Raw genomic sequence first — 15,932 nt, 5'->3', positions numbered from 1 at the left:
GATTTATTTTCATTCCTTAAATGTTCTTAATAAAATTCTTGATCATTAATAAAATTTTATTAAAATGAAAAAAAAAAATTCGAAGAAACAACCTTTATTGTGGTAATTTTACAAAAAGAATGAATAATGCAAGAAAATGAAACGAAATGCTCATATTAAATCAATACAATCTCCATCCATAATATCTAAATCTAATAATTCTTGATCTGGTTTTAATAATTCCCCATCAAAAGACAATTTGATCTCCTCAATGGGTTTTCCAGTTTTTAATATAACTTGCCAAAAGATAACCTCAGTTTTGTCACCTTTTTTACATTTTACATAAAAAGATTTTTCACGATGAACACCAGTTTGTACTTTAAATTGGAAATCATATTTGTTTAGGTCTATAATTTCTTGTTTGGGTTGATTTAAATAACTATCGGGTAATAAACATCCCTCGAGACTTTTATATTCAGTTAATCGTAAGCTAGCGTAGCAATTACAGTCTAAATCGATTTCTTTATCATCCAGTGTAAAAAAAAGTAATTCAGGTTTAGCATTTTTTGTTTTCACGAAATAATCTCTAATTGGGGTTAATTTTTGAAATTTTTTTAATTTAAATGTATGAGTTTCAAATATTCTCCATAAAACTTTTATGTGAATTACTGGATTTATATCAATCGTTATTTGCTTTACTTCATTATGGACTTTATCATCCTCATCACTTAACAGAACTGGTTCAGGAATTTGTACAGATGTTTTATTAATTCGATTACTTCTTCGACTTTTTACTGCTTTTTTCCGTTTTCCTCCACGAGCTCGTACAGGCTGGTTTAACGCATCAGTCACTTTTTCTTGCATATTATCCAACAGAGAATTTATTCGAGTTAAAAGAGTTTCGGATGATTCTATTGATGCTGTTGGAGCAATTGCAGTTTCATCTTCAATCGTAACAACAGGTTCATCTAGAATTTGTGCTTCTTTGGGATTACAATTTTGGCTAGTATCCAATTCCACAGAAGCATCATTTTTTTGAAGGGAAAAGTTACTCCAAAATTTATCTTCTGAATTCTCAACTATTTTGCTAAACTTAGTAAATAACTCGCAAGAATCCGAATCATTATCTGAAGACATTTTGACGTCTGAAAATTAGGTTATGTTGTATCTTTAATATTTTTATACCATAAGTATAAAATATTTTACCTTATAAATATATCTTCCGGGTAAGTAATAAATTAAATTAATTCGTAATGTTTAAACAATAACAGAAAAGTGTTTGAGTTTTTAAAATGACGAAAACTAGCTAAATCTACAAATATAATTGACAGTTTTCGTGTTGCCAACCTTTAACTTAAAATAAAATGATTAAAAGTGAAAGTTATCTAAATTTTTTAAATGTAAGTGGGAATTAAAAGAAATAATATTTATTTTATCAAGTTAGTAAAATTATAATAAACTAAATAATTATTATTTAATTAATAATAAATAAAAAAATAAATAAAGTCCCTAAAACAAAAATAATTTGGCGCCATCTACAAAACATTTCCTAACCTCTTTTTGCGTCTCTTAAAGTCTCGTGCCTAATAATAACATCAAATTTATGTTTCCCTAATTCGCTCTAAAGCTTGTATTATCAATTGTAGCGTATTAAAAAATGTCTAATTCATCGGATTCGGAGTTAGAATTGGCCCAACGAAGTCAGTCCGGGTCAAAAATTAGTGGTTCTGGTCAAGAAACTGAGGTCAACGACAAAAGCCCTTGGGATATGATGAAATCGAAGCAAAATAAAGCATTTAGTAAAAATTATCTTCAAGAAATTATGAATTTAGACGAATCAAATGCGGACGTCCTAAAAACAATTCAAATGTCTAATAAAAAGCGGGCTCCGGACGTTAACGATGCAAAGTCTCCAGGAGTTAGCAAAAAAGTTTCGTTTAGCGAGCATGTACAGAAAAGGGAGATAATTGTTAGTTCATCATCGTCCAGTGATGAGGAGAGTGCGAAAGATTCAAACAAAAATGTGAGGAAGGGGATTTTGAAACGGAAAAACATTGATTTGGAGGATAGTGCATCAACGAGTGATGATGGATCAATTCAAAGTCATGCAAACAAACTGAGACAAAGGAAATTACTAGATGGTCAAGGTTCATCTAGTGAATCAAAAAAAAATAGCATGTTAATGTGTAACGAAAAATCAAAATTTACAGTTACAAAGAAAAAGCGAGATGAAAGTGCTGAATTTAATACAGATTTTAAATTAAAAAAAGAAAAAATTAATTGTGTGTCAAAAGAAATTATTTCGGATAATAACAGTGAAAGTTCTGGTAATGAATTTGTCCAAAGTCCAAAATTAAATAAAATAATTCCAATGAAAAATATTAAAAAAGAAAAGTTATCTTCACAAAGTGATTCTGACCTGGCAACAACATCTTTAACAAATAAGAGAATAAATCATATTAAAAATATTAAGAAAGAAACCACTGAAAGTCAGTCTGATGTGTCTTCGGATGATGATGATGATGAAGAAAGTGTTGATCAAAATAGAAATCCTTCTTTCAATAAAAATGTATCAATTAATAGTAACAAAGAGTTATCGGAAAGTACTGATTCTGATAACTCTGAAGGAAGAAAGAAAAAAGTTAGGTTAAGTCATAATTCAAAACATACTTTAAGTAAAGTACCAAAACATCAAAAAAGTATGAATTATCAATCTTCAGATGATGATGAAGAAGAAAACACAAGTACAAATAATCATAGAAATTCATCAATAAATAAAAATATGTCAACAATTAAAACTTCTTTGAATAAAAATTTAAAAGAAGAAATTTCTGCATCTGACGAATCAATAGATGAAGAAGAAAATATTGCAGTTAAAAGTTTAAATAAGAATAAATCTTGGGAAACTAATGATAAAGATGGTGGAAATAAAAAAGTTAGGTTAGGTAAAAGTCCAATAAAAAATAATTGTTCAAGAAGTGAAAATGAGAATGAATTGATTGGAAATGTTTCAACATTAGCCAAAATTTGTGCATTGAACCCACAAAAAAGTCCAAAGAGTCATAATGACTTTGTAATTGACAATAAAAAGAATGAATTTTTAAAGAAAAAATTATCGAATTTCGCGAAAATCAATAATTTATCAAAAATTGATTCTGAAACTTATAATTTATCGAAAGAAATTAAAAAGAGTGGGGATGAAATATTTTTAGCAAAAATTCCAAAAGATTTGGATCCCAAACTTCTCGTTTCTGGAGTTATAAATTTTAATGGAGAGTCATCAAAGTTGGAAATAAACGAAAACGTTTATGCGCTTCATGTAAACATGGATAAAAATATTTCTAATGTTTTAATTGATAGTTCCGATAATGGTGATTCCTTTAATATTTTATCATTAAAATGTCATGGTGTTATATCGATTTCGAAAGATACTAAAATAAGAAAGAAGTCGTTAAAAATTAAAAAATATCAACAAGATGATGAGGTAATTGAAGAACCTAAAAATTTAAAAGAACAACATTTATTATTGGGACATAATTACGAGGATCGGATTAATTTGGATAAATGGATTTCGGATAAATTAGAAGGCTTAATAACGGATTTTAATAAAAAACGAAAACAAAAAAGGAGATCGAAATCGTTTAATGAAAATAAAACGCCGGTGGAGGAAGAAAATTTAGATATTTTTAAACTTTTAGATGAACATACTGACAGAAAATCATCAGAAGAAAATGAAGGTTCTGTTAATAAAAAGAAAAGAAAAAAAAAGGAAGTTGAAGAAAATAAAGTACATGCAAAAATAAAAACCGAAATGGATGAAAGTATTGACATCATTAATCAGATGATGATGGAAAACAACGATAATGTCGATAAAACGAGTTTGAAAAAACGAAGTCGGAGTAAATCAATATTCGAAGAAGAAAATTCTTCCCCTGCAAAACGAAAACGTAGTAAATCATTAAGTACACTTAATCCTGAGGATTTTGATGATACAATTCCGGGTGATTCAACGCCAATTAAATCTAAGAAAAATAAGAAATCGAAAACCTCTTTGGAACACATTGTGAAAGAAGAAATGGTATCGGAGGATGAATTTTCGTTGAATAAGCATAAAAAAGCGATTGTAAATAGTACTATGATATCGGTAAAAGAGGATAATTCTATTTTTGATAATGAAGAAAGTTTTATACCCAAACCAAATGATTCATCTATAAACCGCTTCATCGATGACTTGGTTAAAGAAGTTGAAGATAAAAAAAAGAAAGTGAAAAAACGTTCATTAGGGGATGTTACCCCAACGAGTTTTGATTCAAAAAAGAAAAAAAAATCATTGTGAACTATTTTTTTTTTTTAATATTATGGAAAAGAAAATAGTTTTATAGCTATATGTAAATAAAAATAATTTCTTTGTATTTCTTTTTGTGGTGATTCTAACTTAACTTTTATCTACCAGCAATTTAACCTAGAAATAAAGATATACCGGGAATTTCATTAACTCACAATATATGAATGCAGTAACCATAATTACTACTAACTACTATGCACTTGCACTATCCCACATAAAATTTAACATAGCTTAATAGACAACCTAAGCCTTAACGTCACAGTGACATTTTAAATGACATTTTTATGGCGATTTATCTTAGCAACTGTGGTTAGCAACGAAATTGTTTGGAGTCGGTATAAGCTCCGCCCACCGCTGTGACGTCAGACTTAGGCAGTCTATATACAGACATTGGGTAGTTTTGCAAAGGAAAAGTTTTGCTTTGAAAAAGTCCTTATGATAACTCTGAATTTCCGTCTTAAGAGACGCACGGCTAAACCCTAATGTTTCTGGTTCTAGGTCTAGTATTAGTTCTACTTTTCGTTCAATAAAAACATACCACAATCTAACGCTGAATAGCAATTAAAACTAGAACTAACACTAGACTTAGAAGAAAAGAAGAACATTCAGGTTTAGCCGCAGGTCTCTCAAAACGGCTAAACCCGAATGATTCTAGGTCTTGCGTTAGTTCTAGTAATAGTGCTAATACTAGAACTAGAAACATTCAGGTTTAGCCATCTTAATTGAGCTGTAACGGACACTGCACAGTACGCCCTGGATTCTATGGAAATATATTTTTGTATACACTCATACCTCCCTATACGACCCCTCTTTATGCGGCGATTCGCTATAACGGCACTACCGGACACTGACATGTATAAGGCCGAAATCTACAGTTCAACCAAATTGGCAACAATAAGAAAAAAATAAACTACATTCATAGTCAGCTGCTCCTTCAAGTATGTCTAAAATAACACGCAAACCAAGTGATAAAATGGAAAAAATAAAACAAATTATTAATAATCTGGATTGAAGACAACAATCAACAAAAAATGGCGATGAGTCAAATGAATATCCAGAAAAAAGCAAAATCTATTTTTGAACGTTTGAATAGTGAGGAGACAACTTGAGTGAAAAATTCTTGGTAAGCCACGGTTGGTTTGAAAAATTCAATAGGCGACATAATTTGCATAATATTAAAATGAAAGGTGGACATACTGAAATTAACTATTGAAAGAGGTAGATACGATCCACAACAAATGTTTAATGTAGATGAGCCCCATACTGGAAAATAATGCCTGATAGAACATTTATTTCTAAGAACGAAAGAGCTATGCTGGGATTTAAAGTATCGAAGTAACGATTAACGTTGCTGCTTGGCGCAAATGCGGCTGGAGGTTTTAAGCTCAAACCATTTTTAATATATACGTCCGATAACGTATCACCGCCGTATAATGAGGTATGAGTGTATTGCATTAGAAGTGAAATTCACTGTATTTTTATTGATAAAATAAATTTTATAAAAAATTAATTACGACTACCACTAGAGCTATTTCGATTTAATTTAAAAGGTGTAATTCTGCTTTGATTAGCACTAAAAAATCCAGATGTTTGAGATTCAGCCGTAATCTTTGACTAAAAACAAAAACAAACTTATATTCTTTACAACCCCTTTTTTTGGTATTTACCTGTTTCATACGATATAATTGATCTAAAGAATGTGGTAATAAAGGCCTTATCGAGTTAATCTCCATTAACGTTAAATTATCAATAGCAGCATAACAACCAGAACTTTTAATTAAAACATCAACTGAGGATCGTATTTTCGACATTCTTATATCCCAAATATCCTTGATCATTGTTCGTATTTCATCTGCTCTTGGAATATCATCTGGAGCTACACCCAATAAAATTTTTGTCTCCACCATATAATGTTCGCTAGGCATTTTAATAAACGTTCTGAAAATGTATTTATCACATAAAAATATTAATTTTTATGAATTCACTAACCTAGACACTTTCTCCTCTTCCTTAATCCTTTCTAATTCATCAACGTTCATCCAATCTGGAGGTTGTATTTTGCATTTTAGTTGTTGTTTTAGATTAATTGCTATCCAAAGAGGAACGGTGATTGGTAAACTGGCCCGAAACGGACCTATATCCCCTTGAATTAAATGGATAACGTTACTGTTAAACGTTGGAATAATTGTTATTAATGTTTTTTCGCTTAAAAACTCAACTTCTTCTGGATCCATCATTTAAAAGATAAAGAAATTATAACATAACCTTAAAAATTTGATGTAAATTTGAAAGATTTTATGCTGCCATCTTTCGGAATATTTTATAATTATTAAAATTAAAAATGTATTTAATAAAATTGTTATCAAATACTATGTTATAATTGTAATAGATGATACTAAATCATCTAAAACATATTTTGTAATGAAACAACCTATAAAATTCGTAAATTTCTAGAAAGTTCTATCTATTATAATAATTTTGTTTTTATCAGTTGGCAACATGTGCGTTACGTATTTTGTTTAAAGACCTTGGATCTTCCTCTTCTGTTTTCCCAACCCCCAAATTTTTCTTTCGGAAAGTCAAAGATCAAAAATTCGGGCGCGGTAAATACCTAACGACAACAGCAAAAGAAAGTGCGAAATGAACGACGGAGAGACTTACGCCAGCGGCGACGTAGCCCGCGGATTAGGAGGTAAAAGAAATTTCTCGAAATTGCTTCACATGACAAGTCGCATCGAATGACATAACCTAAAAATTACACAACGCGTTTTAAAAATTTATCTGATTTTTAGGATTGTACAAGCCGTTTTCTTCGCCTTACCTAAACTATGATCCCGTTTATATGCCCCAAAGCCAACCGGAATACATTTTCCTTGATGGCAATAGTAAACAACGAGGACGTTTTGAACTTGCTTTTGGACAAATTGGTGCTTCATGTATGATCGGAGCTGGAATTGGAGGGGCTATGGGTTTGTACAACGGTCTTAGAGCAACTACCTTGGAGGGACAAACTGGAAAATTACGAAGGACACAGTATGATATTTTTGTTTATTTTTATTAAATATTATATTAAAAAAATTTGTTTTAGATTATTAAATCATATTATGAAAAAAGGTAGCGCTACAGCAAACACTTTAGGTTCAGTAGCTGTGATATATTCAGCTTTTGGTGTTATTTTATCCTGGGCAAGAGGTGCCGATGATGATCTTAATACAATTGTAGCTGCAACAGCAACTGGATTCTTGTATAAATCAACAGGTCAATTAATAATAATTTTTTTGAAAATTATAAATTATTTTATTTTATTTGTAGGAGGAATAAGAAAATGTGGATTGGGTGGTGCCGTAGGTTTTGGAATCTCTGCGTTGTATGCTTTATGGAATAGTCGCGAAAAATTAGCTGAACTAAGGCAATTTAATCCAGCGTAAGCGTCTAGTTATGTTTGGTTTAGAGAACTAGTGTAATATTTTAAGTATGGTAAAATGAGAGTTTAAATTTTTCCCTCTTAAAAAATGTGCAAGCTCCGATTCAGTAATAAGACCTTTATTTGTATAAAAAACTACATATAAATTCATAATTTATTTTTTAATGTATATTTTTTGAGTTGTTTAGGCTAATTTTTTTGATTAATTGATTTAGCATCATAGAGAACTCAGTTTGTATGCATACTATAAGTAAAAAGAAGCGACAAGGAATTTTTTACTAACCTATTTTACTTGTTGTTTTTTTTTTCGTTATTTTGTACATATTTTTTGTGCTGTGATTTTCACTGAGAAAATACAACTTACTAATAATTAATTCTTTTAATTTCTTCACGTTTGTTTTTTTTTTTCTTGATTCGTTTGTAAGATATTTTTAGTAAAATATTCATTTTAAATTTTTTTAACAGGCAGAGGTAACAAGAACCAATCAATATGTGCCTACGACTTTCCTAAAAACCGGTAGCAAAATATCTTTATTTTTGTTCTTATTTGGACTATAAATTGAAATATTTTTATATTTGGTTTTTTTTTTAATTTTTCTTTAGTTTAACTTTATACGATAATTTGTATTGTAATTATTGAAAATAAACTTATGAATGAACACAATTGGTTTATAGTAGTGGTGGAACAGATATCTTTAAACTATCGGGTATCCGGCCTATCCCGCCATTTTTTAAAATTCGGTCGGATACCGGATAGTTACCAAATATCCGGCTTTGGCTGTATAGTAAAAACTTGTTTTACACCACCATTCATAGGGATTAGTATCTTTTTTAGGTGGTGGACACTGTAGATAATAATAAAGTTCAACCCCAATAGGACTTTTTTAAAAAAGTTCCTTTTTTATCTTGGATCCAAATAAGTTGGCACGTCTTATCAGCTTTCTTATTAATTTCATTTTTATTCAAATATTGCAATAATGCACGAGAAGTTATAGCCATAATGGCTAGATAGATATACCGCAAGGTCCGTAAAGCGCATTGCGCAATACACTTAGATATGTCGGATATCCGGTATGTGGCTTTTCGCAAAAGCACTAGTTTAAGGTAAGTTGTTATTTAATTAATTTAAATCTGATAATAAATATTAAAGAGCATTTTCTTGCGTTTATCTATTTAAAAATAGAAATAATTAATTTAATTTTGCTTTTTATTAACAGATGGAGTTCGTTAAAAGGTCTTTTAGATTATTTCAGCAGTTCTATAAAATACATTAAATTGTGATTTTCTATAATTTTCATACTTATAAAATATTTAACAATATATAATTATTGTAATAAATATTAACGCATATTAATTTTGAAATGCAATAAAAATTTTAGTTTTGTGATTTTTAGATTCTTACAAAATAATCCTAATCCTACTTATTGTTCGACTCAAATTAAACAACCTTAAACAACAAATAATTAATGAAGGAAACCATTTTATTTTCAATCAGCTGATTGAAAACTCGGGATAAAAAAGGACAAGTATACATTATTATCTTTGTCTTATCTGACAGATTTACTTTCGAACTTTACGTCATTTTCTGACGTCACATACACTCCATTGAAAGGCCAATAAGAATAAAAAAGAACTTTGAACATTGCACAATAGAGAGGGAACCATAGCGTCTCGCGGCGCAACAAAAGGAGATAACCAAATGAATGATCTGGAAATGCGAATTTTCTGACGCGATTTAAACTATAATAACCACACGTGAGTTGGCATTGGCCTTAGTAACCGTTTCAATTCGATCATGAAAAGAAGCTGACCAAAAATTATAATATTTTAAAAAATAAATTAAATTTATTTCATTAATTAACCACAATTTTATATAAAAAAGAAATAAAATGAGTGTATTCTCAAGATTTCGTGCCTTCACAAAACGTCACCCAATCGTCAGGGGAATATTGTCGTATGGTACAATTTGGCCTACATCATGTATCATACAACAAACAATTGCTGGAAAAACTTGGGATAATTATGATTGGAAGCAAGCATTGAGATTTAGTTTGTATGGGGGTCTTTTTACCGCACCTACCCTCTACGGGTGGATTAAAATCTCAAGTATGATGTGGCCTGGAGCCACATTACAAGTTGCTATAACTAAAGTAAGCGGAATAATTTAATGATGTTTTTAATTTAATTTTAATCATTATCATTTTTAGGCTTTAGTAGAACAAGTTACTTACGGGCCAGCTGCAATGTGCTGTTTCTTTTTCGCAATGAATTATATGAACACATATAATGTTGATGAGGCTATAGAAGAAGTTAAAATGAAATTCTTCCCTACATATAAAGTAAAATGTTATTACAATTCGTTTATGGTTGATGTTTATTGTATTTTTTTAGGTTGGAATTTGTGTTTGGCCAGTTCTCCAAACAATAAACTTCCTATATATTAAAGAAAGAAATAGGGTCCCTTACGTTAGTATGTGTAGTTTGGTTTGGTGTTGTTTCTTAGCTTACATGCACGAATTGAAAACAAGAGAAAAGTTATTGGCTACAACGTCACCCCAAATTCAACAACAAAAGTTAACTTTATAACGATTAATTTTCCTTATTTATGTTTTAATTAACTTGTACATTATTTAATTTCTTAATATTTATTGATATTTATTTTATTTTTGTAGACTTTAATAATGTGATAAAAGATATAAATATATTATTTATATTTTGATTAAAAAAATTTTTTTCTTAACCTAACCCACCTAACCTAAAAATGAAGAAAATGAAAAAAAATTAATATATTTTTTTATACCTGAACCAAATAATAATGCAAAATCAAATAATATATATAAACAACACTAATTGCACATATAGGTATTGAATATAAAATAAATAAGATAGAATTTACAAACAACTTGAAATGAAAAACATAACCTCAATAAATTCTTATAAGAGCTCATTTTCTTTCACAACAGTGTTAAATGGTGTTAAAGCCAAGGTCGTTTTCTAATTTAGTAGATTAAATTTAGATTCTATAAAAAGTAATTCATTTCACCGCATGAAAATTTCCACGTGGATTCATCATTCATCTCACTCCAACCAAAACTAAAATTTTTTTGCACGTGTGGACCAATTGGGTTAAGAAATTCCAAACTTAAATTTTAAAACGTAAAATTTCCATTAAATACGCAACTAATTAAACAAATAAGATTGAAAAAATTGGAGGATTCCATTTGGATGATAAGAAACCGTTATCTTTAGTATTGACTCACTACGGATGTTTTTTAAGTATTGAATAATGTTTAAGCAGATTTTAATTGCTTCGTTGGTAGCCGGAGTCGCAATATTTTACAACACAGGCATCATCAAGTACATAACTGAACTCCTTCATTATCAAAAAGGAGTTAATCTCAATGATAATAAGATGAAATTGTTTACACCAGAGGAATTAAGCTTATGTAGTGGTGTAGATAAGAAACATTTGTATTTGGCAATATTGGGAAATGTTTTCGATGTGTCTAAAGGGTCTAAACATTACGGACCTGGGAAAACATATAATTGTTTTATAGGTTAACTTAAAAAAAAATTTAATTGAAACATTTTTAATACAATTATTTGATTTAATAGGAAAAGATGCTTCAAGAAACTTTATTGATGGTAAATTTAATAAAGAAGATATTTCTGATGATGTAATTGGGTTAGATATAAACGATTTCAAAAGTTTAGATTATTGGTTAAAGTTTTATAAAAAAGAATATATTAAAGTGGGCAAGTTTTCTTAATAAGCAGACAACAAACACAATAAAATTAATTTTTTTACTTTTAAGGAGTTTTAATTGGGAGATATTATGATGAAAAAGGAAAACCTACGCAATATAATAGGGAAATAAAATCTTTGATTAAAAAAGCCTTGAAATCAGATGAAGATAAAACGGAAATAAAACGAAAATATCCTCCTTGCAACATGGAATGGGATGTTTCGACCGGTTCAAGAGTTTGGTGTACAAAAAAAAGGTTAACTTTGTTGTTTAATTTAATTCAATCCTTTAATTTATAAACGTATCAATTACAGTGGAGGCATCGAAAGAAACTTTATTGGTTTCCCAAGAAAATTTTATGAACCTGGGGCCGATAAACATCGATGTGCTTGCATTAGCGATGAAAATTTAGACTTAGGAAATATACAAGAGTACGAAAATTGTGACTCGAAGTCTCATAGTTGCTTTATATAAACGTGTAGATTATTTTACATAGATAATTTTTGTATTTCCATAATTTTTTATGTCATTAAAACGTAATATTAAAAAATATGAAAGGATTAAAGTATGCAACCTAAAATACACCCAAAAAGATATGCAACCCTAGATACTTCTTATTGATTAAATTTCATTTGCAGTATTCTAGATATGAGAAATTATCTACATCTACCGTCGAATAGAAACTTTAAAGTTATATCACGTGATTGCACGTGAATTGCTGATATCGCTACGGGTTTCGTGGTGTTAGATCAGGCTGCGTCCATCGGTCGTCCTGTGAAAATGTCGTACCCAGCAACGTTGAACGCCCGAGCGGCGAATAAAGAGCACGTTTTAGCTGTTTCAAGAGACTTTATTTCGCATCCTCGACTTAGTAAGTAGCCGTTCGTTTCTTTTTTAAAGTTTTCCAAGTGGTTTTTATCGCCGTTTTCGCCGATTCGTGGGTTGGGTCAATAGTTACCCAAACGAAATGGGTCATATGATTAAACCAAAAACGTTAATAACTAATTCATTCCTTGTTTAATCACGTTAGTAAACTTTATTTTAACTCTTTAAAGGGGTTGCTTGGGATTTTCACGCGAATTTAACTTTTTTAAAGCGATATTTTCGTGGTTAATGTTGCAATTATCAGCTGGTTTCCAAATCATGTGATCAGAATTGAGCCACTCCTCGTATTGAATTGAATTTTGATCAAAGTTTTTTTTATTATTTAAAGCTTACAAAACGGTATCTGGTGTAAACGGTCCTTTGGTTATTTTGGATGATGTTAAATTTCCGAAATATGCCGAAATCGTACAACTTCGATTGTCGGATGGAACTTTACGTTCTGGACAAGTTTTGGAAGTCAGTGGATCGAAAGCTGTTGTACAAGTATTTGAAGGCACTTCTGGTATTGACGCAAAAAACACTCTGTGTGAATTTACCGGTGATATTTTGAGAACTCCCGTATCGGAAGATATGTTAGGTCGTGTTTTTAACGGATCAGGAAAACCAATCGATAAAGGTAAAGAAATTTATTTATTTTTTGAGGGAGTTCCTCATTTGTAAAATATTTTTTTAGGTCCTCCAATTTTGGCGGAAGATCATTTGGATATTCAAGGTCAACCTATTAATCCATGGTCTCGTATTTATCCTGAAGAAATGATTCAAACTGGTATCAGTGCTATTGATGTGATGAATTCGATTGCTAGAGGTCAGAAAATTCCAATTTTCTCTGCTGCTGGTTTACCTCACAATGAAATTGCTGCGCAAATTTGTCGTCAAGCTGGTTTGGTTAAAATCCCTGGCAAGTCTGTGCTTGATGATCACGAAGATAACTTCGCCATTGTATTTGCTGCTATGGGTGTTAACATGGAGACAGCTCGCTTTTTCAAACAAGATTTCGAAGAGAATGGTTCTATGGAGAACGTATGTCTTTTCTTGAATTTAGCCAACGATCCAACCATCGAAAGAATTATTACTCCACGCTTAGCGTTAACTGCAGCTGAATTTTTAGCTTATCAGTGTGAAAAGCACGTATTGGTTATTTTAACTGATATGTCTTCGTATGCTGAAGCTTTGCGTGAAGTATCCGCCGCCAGAGAGGAAGTCCCTGGACGTCGTGGTTTCCCAGGTTACATGTACACCGATTTAGCTACAATTTATGAACGTGCAGGACGAGTTGAAGGAAGAAATGGATCAATTACTCAAATTCCAATTCTTACTATGCCTAACGATGACATTACTCACCCTATTCCTGATTTAACAGGTTATATTACAGAGGGACAAATTTACGTTGATCGTCAGTTACATAACAGACAAATTTATCCACCCGTAAACGTACTTCCATCTCTATCACGTTTGATGAAATCTGCTATTGGTGAAGGCATGACCAGGAAAGATCACTCTGATGTGTCCAATCAATTGTATGCTTGTTACGCTATTGGTAAAGATGTACAAGCCATGAAAGCTGTAGTTGGTGAAGAAGCTTTAACACCAGACGATTTACTTTATTTGGAATTTTTATCCAAATTTGAAAAGAATTTTATTACACAAGGTAATTATGAGAATCGTACGGTATTCGAATCTTTGGATATTGGATGGCAATTATTACGTATTTTCCCGAAAGAAATGTTGAAGCGTATTCCCGCATCGATTTTGGCGGAATTTTACCCGAGAGATTCTCGTCATTAGTTACCATTTATCCGTGCCCAATAAATAGTAATATATTTGTGTATATTGTTCCCAAAAAAAAATTTAAAGAAAGGTTCAAGTTGTTGCTGTTAAGGTTTAGGAAAAAAAATGCATTTTTATTTCTTTTTTCTTTTTTGAATGTAAATTTTTAATTTTCAATGTATAAACATTACGATAGCTTGTTAAAGAAAAATATTAGAAGAGTTTTTAACACCCAAGGACAATATAAAGTATATAAATATTGTATAAATTTCATATGAAACCGAAAAAGAAAAGAAATGAAAAAGCTGCACTACAGAGTATGTACGTTATTTCACTGTAAATCATCCAGTATTGTATAAAGAAAATAGTGGTACTTTTTTAATAAGTCCCAATAAAAAAAAGGAAAGATGTTAGATGAACATTCCAAATGGCGTAGTTAAGAATTTATTACTTATACGTACACTACTGTATAAAGCAATATATTATTGGCCAATTCGTCGTTTTATCCAGTATTTTATTTTGTCTTTATTCCTTGTAATTAGCACTTTTAATTGATTTATTAATTCTTTTTTTCGTAATACGAAAAAAAAACATTCATTTTTGATGTTGTTTAGAAAAGCCTATTATTAGTACAATTGTAGTGTAATAAAAAGTAATTGTGAATAAAAGATGTATGTAAAAATTAAAACATTCGTTGAGCTTTTTTTTGCGTAGGCAACCCAATAAACACCATTTCAAAATTTAATTTTTATTATATTGTTTATTAATTATATTAGAAGATGGAAATCTACTAGCACAAATAATAGACATAGTAGACGACATATACATCAACAATACTACTAAAATAGTAAACTTTCACAAATTCAACGAATAGCTGGATTGGCTAGAGATAGCCAAGATGGTGCGATAAGTACAACGCCAACTCTAGCAATGGACGTTTTGCTTGGCCTATATCTTTTGCATGTGCATATCCTAGCAATGCTGTCAGATTTGACAGGATCACTACCAGTGATTAATGCTCGATACTAGATTGTACTGCCTGAACGGCAGTCCTGGATCGAAAACGAAAATTTTTTTCATTTGCGATGGCCAAGCATAGGATTAGACTGTGGGCTAAAGAGAGAGTTCGCCTACTGTAGACCAGTTCTCCTGGAATGAGATACACTAAGTTGTAAGCGACAATATATGGCGGAACAAATACATGCGTGTAGAAGGAAAAAGGAAAATATATAAAGCCATGGTACGACCCCTACTAACATATGGTAACGAAACGACAACAGAAACAAAGAAGACTAAACAGAGAATGAGGGTGATGGAGATGAAAGTCTTGAGAGTTATGTTGAATGTAATACCTCTATCACAGAGAGATGTAACATAGGTACAGGATGTAGTAAAATGGTCACAAGTAAGAAATAAAAGGTGGAAGGAGCATGTGGAAAGAATGGAGGAGATTGGCCAGAATATGCATGTATGAACGACCGAAAGGAAAAAATCTTAAGGACGACCGCCCAAGAGATGGGCACAGAGCTGGTTTTCCTCGTCTGCGGAGTAAAGTCCAAACGTAAGGCTTGACAAACAGGGATGCATCCATAGTAGAAAGTAGAAGAAGGAGAATATTTTATTGCTATCACTGAATTAATAACCAATTCAATTTAAAAATTTTGTTTAAAATATGAAAATTTTTCCTAAAATAGGCAACACAATTTACATAAGCCATGTAGCGCCATCTCAAAATCAAAACCACATTTATTCATATTTAAAAATAATAATCTAATCATTTAATTAA

The 15,932-nt window shown here is 30.8% G+C and overlaps 6 protein-coding genes across 8 annotated transcripts; 5 read left to right on the top strand and 1 right to left on the bottom strand.

Moving 5' to 3' along the window:
* Positions 1-78: 78 nt before the first annotated feature.
* On the bottom strand, positions 79-6,630 carry LOC111427391 (DNA replication complex GINS protein PSF2-like protein). Of its 2 annotated transcripts, XM_023062517.2 has the most exons (4): positions 6,314-6,630; positions 5,992-6,262; positions 1,186-5,938; positions 79-1,124 (listed from the first exon to the last, which is right to left on the bottom strand). In XM_023062517.2, exons 1-3 carry the CDS (start codon positions 6,559-6,561, stop codon positions 5,831-5,833), a joined length of 627 nt encoding a protein of 208 aa, XP_022918285.1. In that variant the 5' UTR covers positions 6,562-6,630; the 3' UTR covers positions 79-1,124; positions 1,186-5,830. The 2 variants fall into 2 exon arrangements, with proteins under 2 accessions (XP_022918285.1, XP_022918016.2); XM_023062248.2 differs by lacking the exons at positions 5,992-6,262; positions 6,314-6,630 and having other exon boundaries at positions 1,186-1,330.
* Positions 1,637-4,391, top strand: LOC111427122 (myb-like protein D). The gene has a single exon (XM_071194037.1). It carries the CDS (start codon positions 1,637-1,639, stop codon positions 4,313-4,315), a length of 2,679 nt encoding a protein of 892 aa, XP_071050138.1. The 3' UTR covers positions 4,316-4,391.
* Positions 6,631-6,833: 203 nt separating the features above from the next.
* LOC111427392 (translocase of inner mitochondrial membrane 23) lies at positions 6,834-8,412 on the top strand. 2 transcript variants are annotated; one of them, XM_023062518.2, is made up of 5 exons: positions 6,834-7,016; positions 7,117-7,357; positions 7,413-7,582; positions 7,637-7,748; positions 8,214-8,412. In XM_023062518.2, the coding sequence occupies exons 1-5, from the start codon at positions 6,965-6,967 to the stop codon at positions 8,221-8,223; spliced, it is 585 nt and encodes a 194-aa protein (XP_022918286.1). In that variant the 5' UTR covers positions 6,834-6,964; the 3' UTR covers positions 8,224-8,412. The 2 variants fall into 2 exon arrangements, with proteins under 2 accessions (XP_022918286.1, XP_071050140.1); XM_071194039.1 differs by lacking the exon at positions 8,214-8,412 and having other exon boundaries at positions 7,637-8,135.
* Positions 8,413-9,371: 959 nt separating this feature from the next.
* Positions 9,372-10,419, top strand: LOC111427341 (mpv17-like protein). Its single transcript, XM_023062440.2, has 3 exons — positions 9,372-9,898; positions 9,956-10,087; positions 10,140-10,419. The coding sequence occupies exons 1-3, from the start codon at positions 9,638-9,640 to the stop codon at positions 10,332-10,334; spliced, it is 588 nt and encodes a 195-aa protein (XP_022918208.1). The 5' UTR covers positions 9,372-9,637; the 3' UTR covers positions 10,335-10,419.
* A 275-nt stretch (positions 10,420-10,694) lies between these two features.
* Positions 10,695-12,045, top strand: LOC111427289 (neuferricin homolog). Its single transcript, XM_023062350.2, has 4 exons — positions 10,695-11,305; positions 11,364-11,504; positions 11,564-11,750; positions 11,809-12,045. Exons 1-4 carry the CDS (start codon positions 11,035-11,037, stop codon positions 11,966-11,968), a joined length of 759 nt encoding a protein of 252 aa, XP_022918118.1. The 5' UTR covers positions 10,695-11,034; the 3' UTR covers positions 11,969-12,045.
* A 180-nt stretch (positions 12,046-12,225) lies between these two features.
* On the top strand, positions 12,226-14,405 carry LOC111427267 (V-type proton ATPase subunit Vha55). The gene is made up of 3 exons (XM_023062308.2): positions 12,226-12,365; positions 12,708-12,995; positions 13,053-14,405. Exons 1-3 carry the CDS (start codon positions 12,275-12,277, stop codon positions 14,162-14,164), a joined length of 1,491 nt encoding a protein of 496 aa, XP_022918076.1. The 5' UTR covers positions 12,226-12,274; the 3' UTR covers positions 14,165-14,405.
* Positions 14,406-15,932: the final 1,527 nt, after the last annotated feature.

The sequence above is a fragment of the Onthophagus taurus genome, chromosome 2, assembly GCF_036711975.1.
Source record: "Onthophagus taurus isolate NC chromosome 2, IU_Otau_3.0, whole genome shotgun sequence".
NCBI classification, from domain to species: domain Eukaryota; kingdom Metazoa; phylum Arthropoda; class Insecta; order Coleoptera; family Scarabaeidae; genus Onthophagus; species Onthophagus taurus.
The sequence above is the reverse complement of the archived record's forward strand: the minus strand, read 5'-3'. Positions and strand labels throughout refer to the sequence as shown.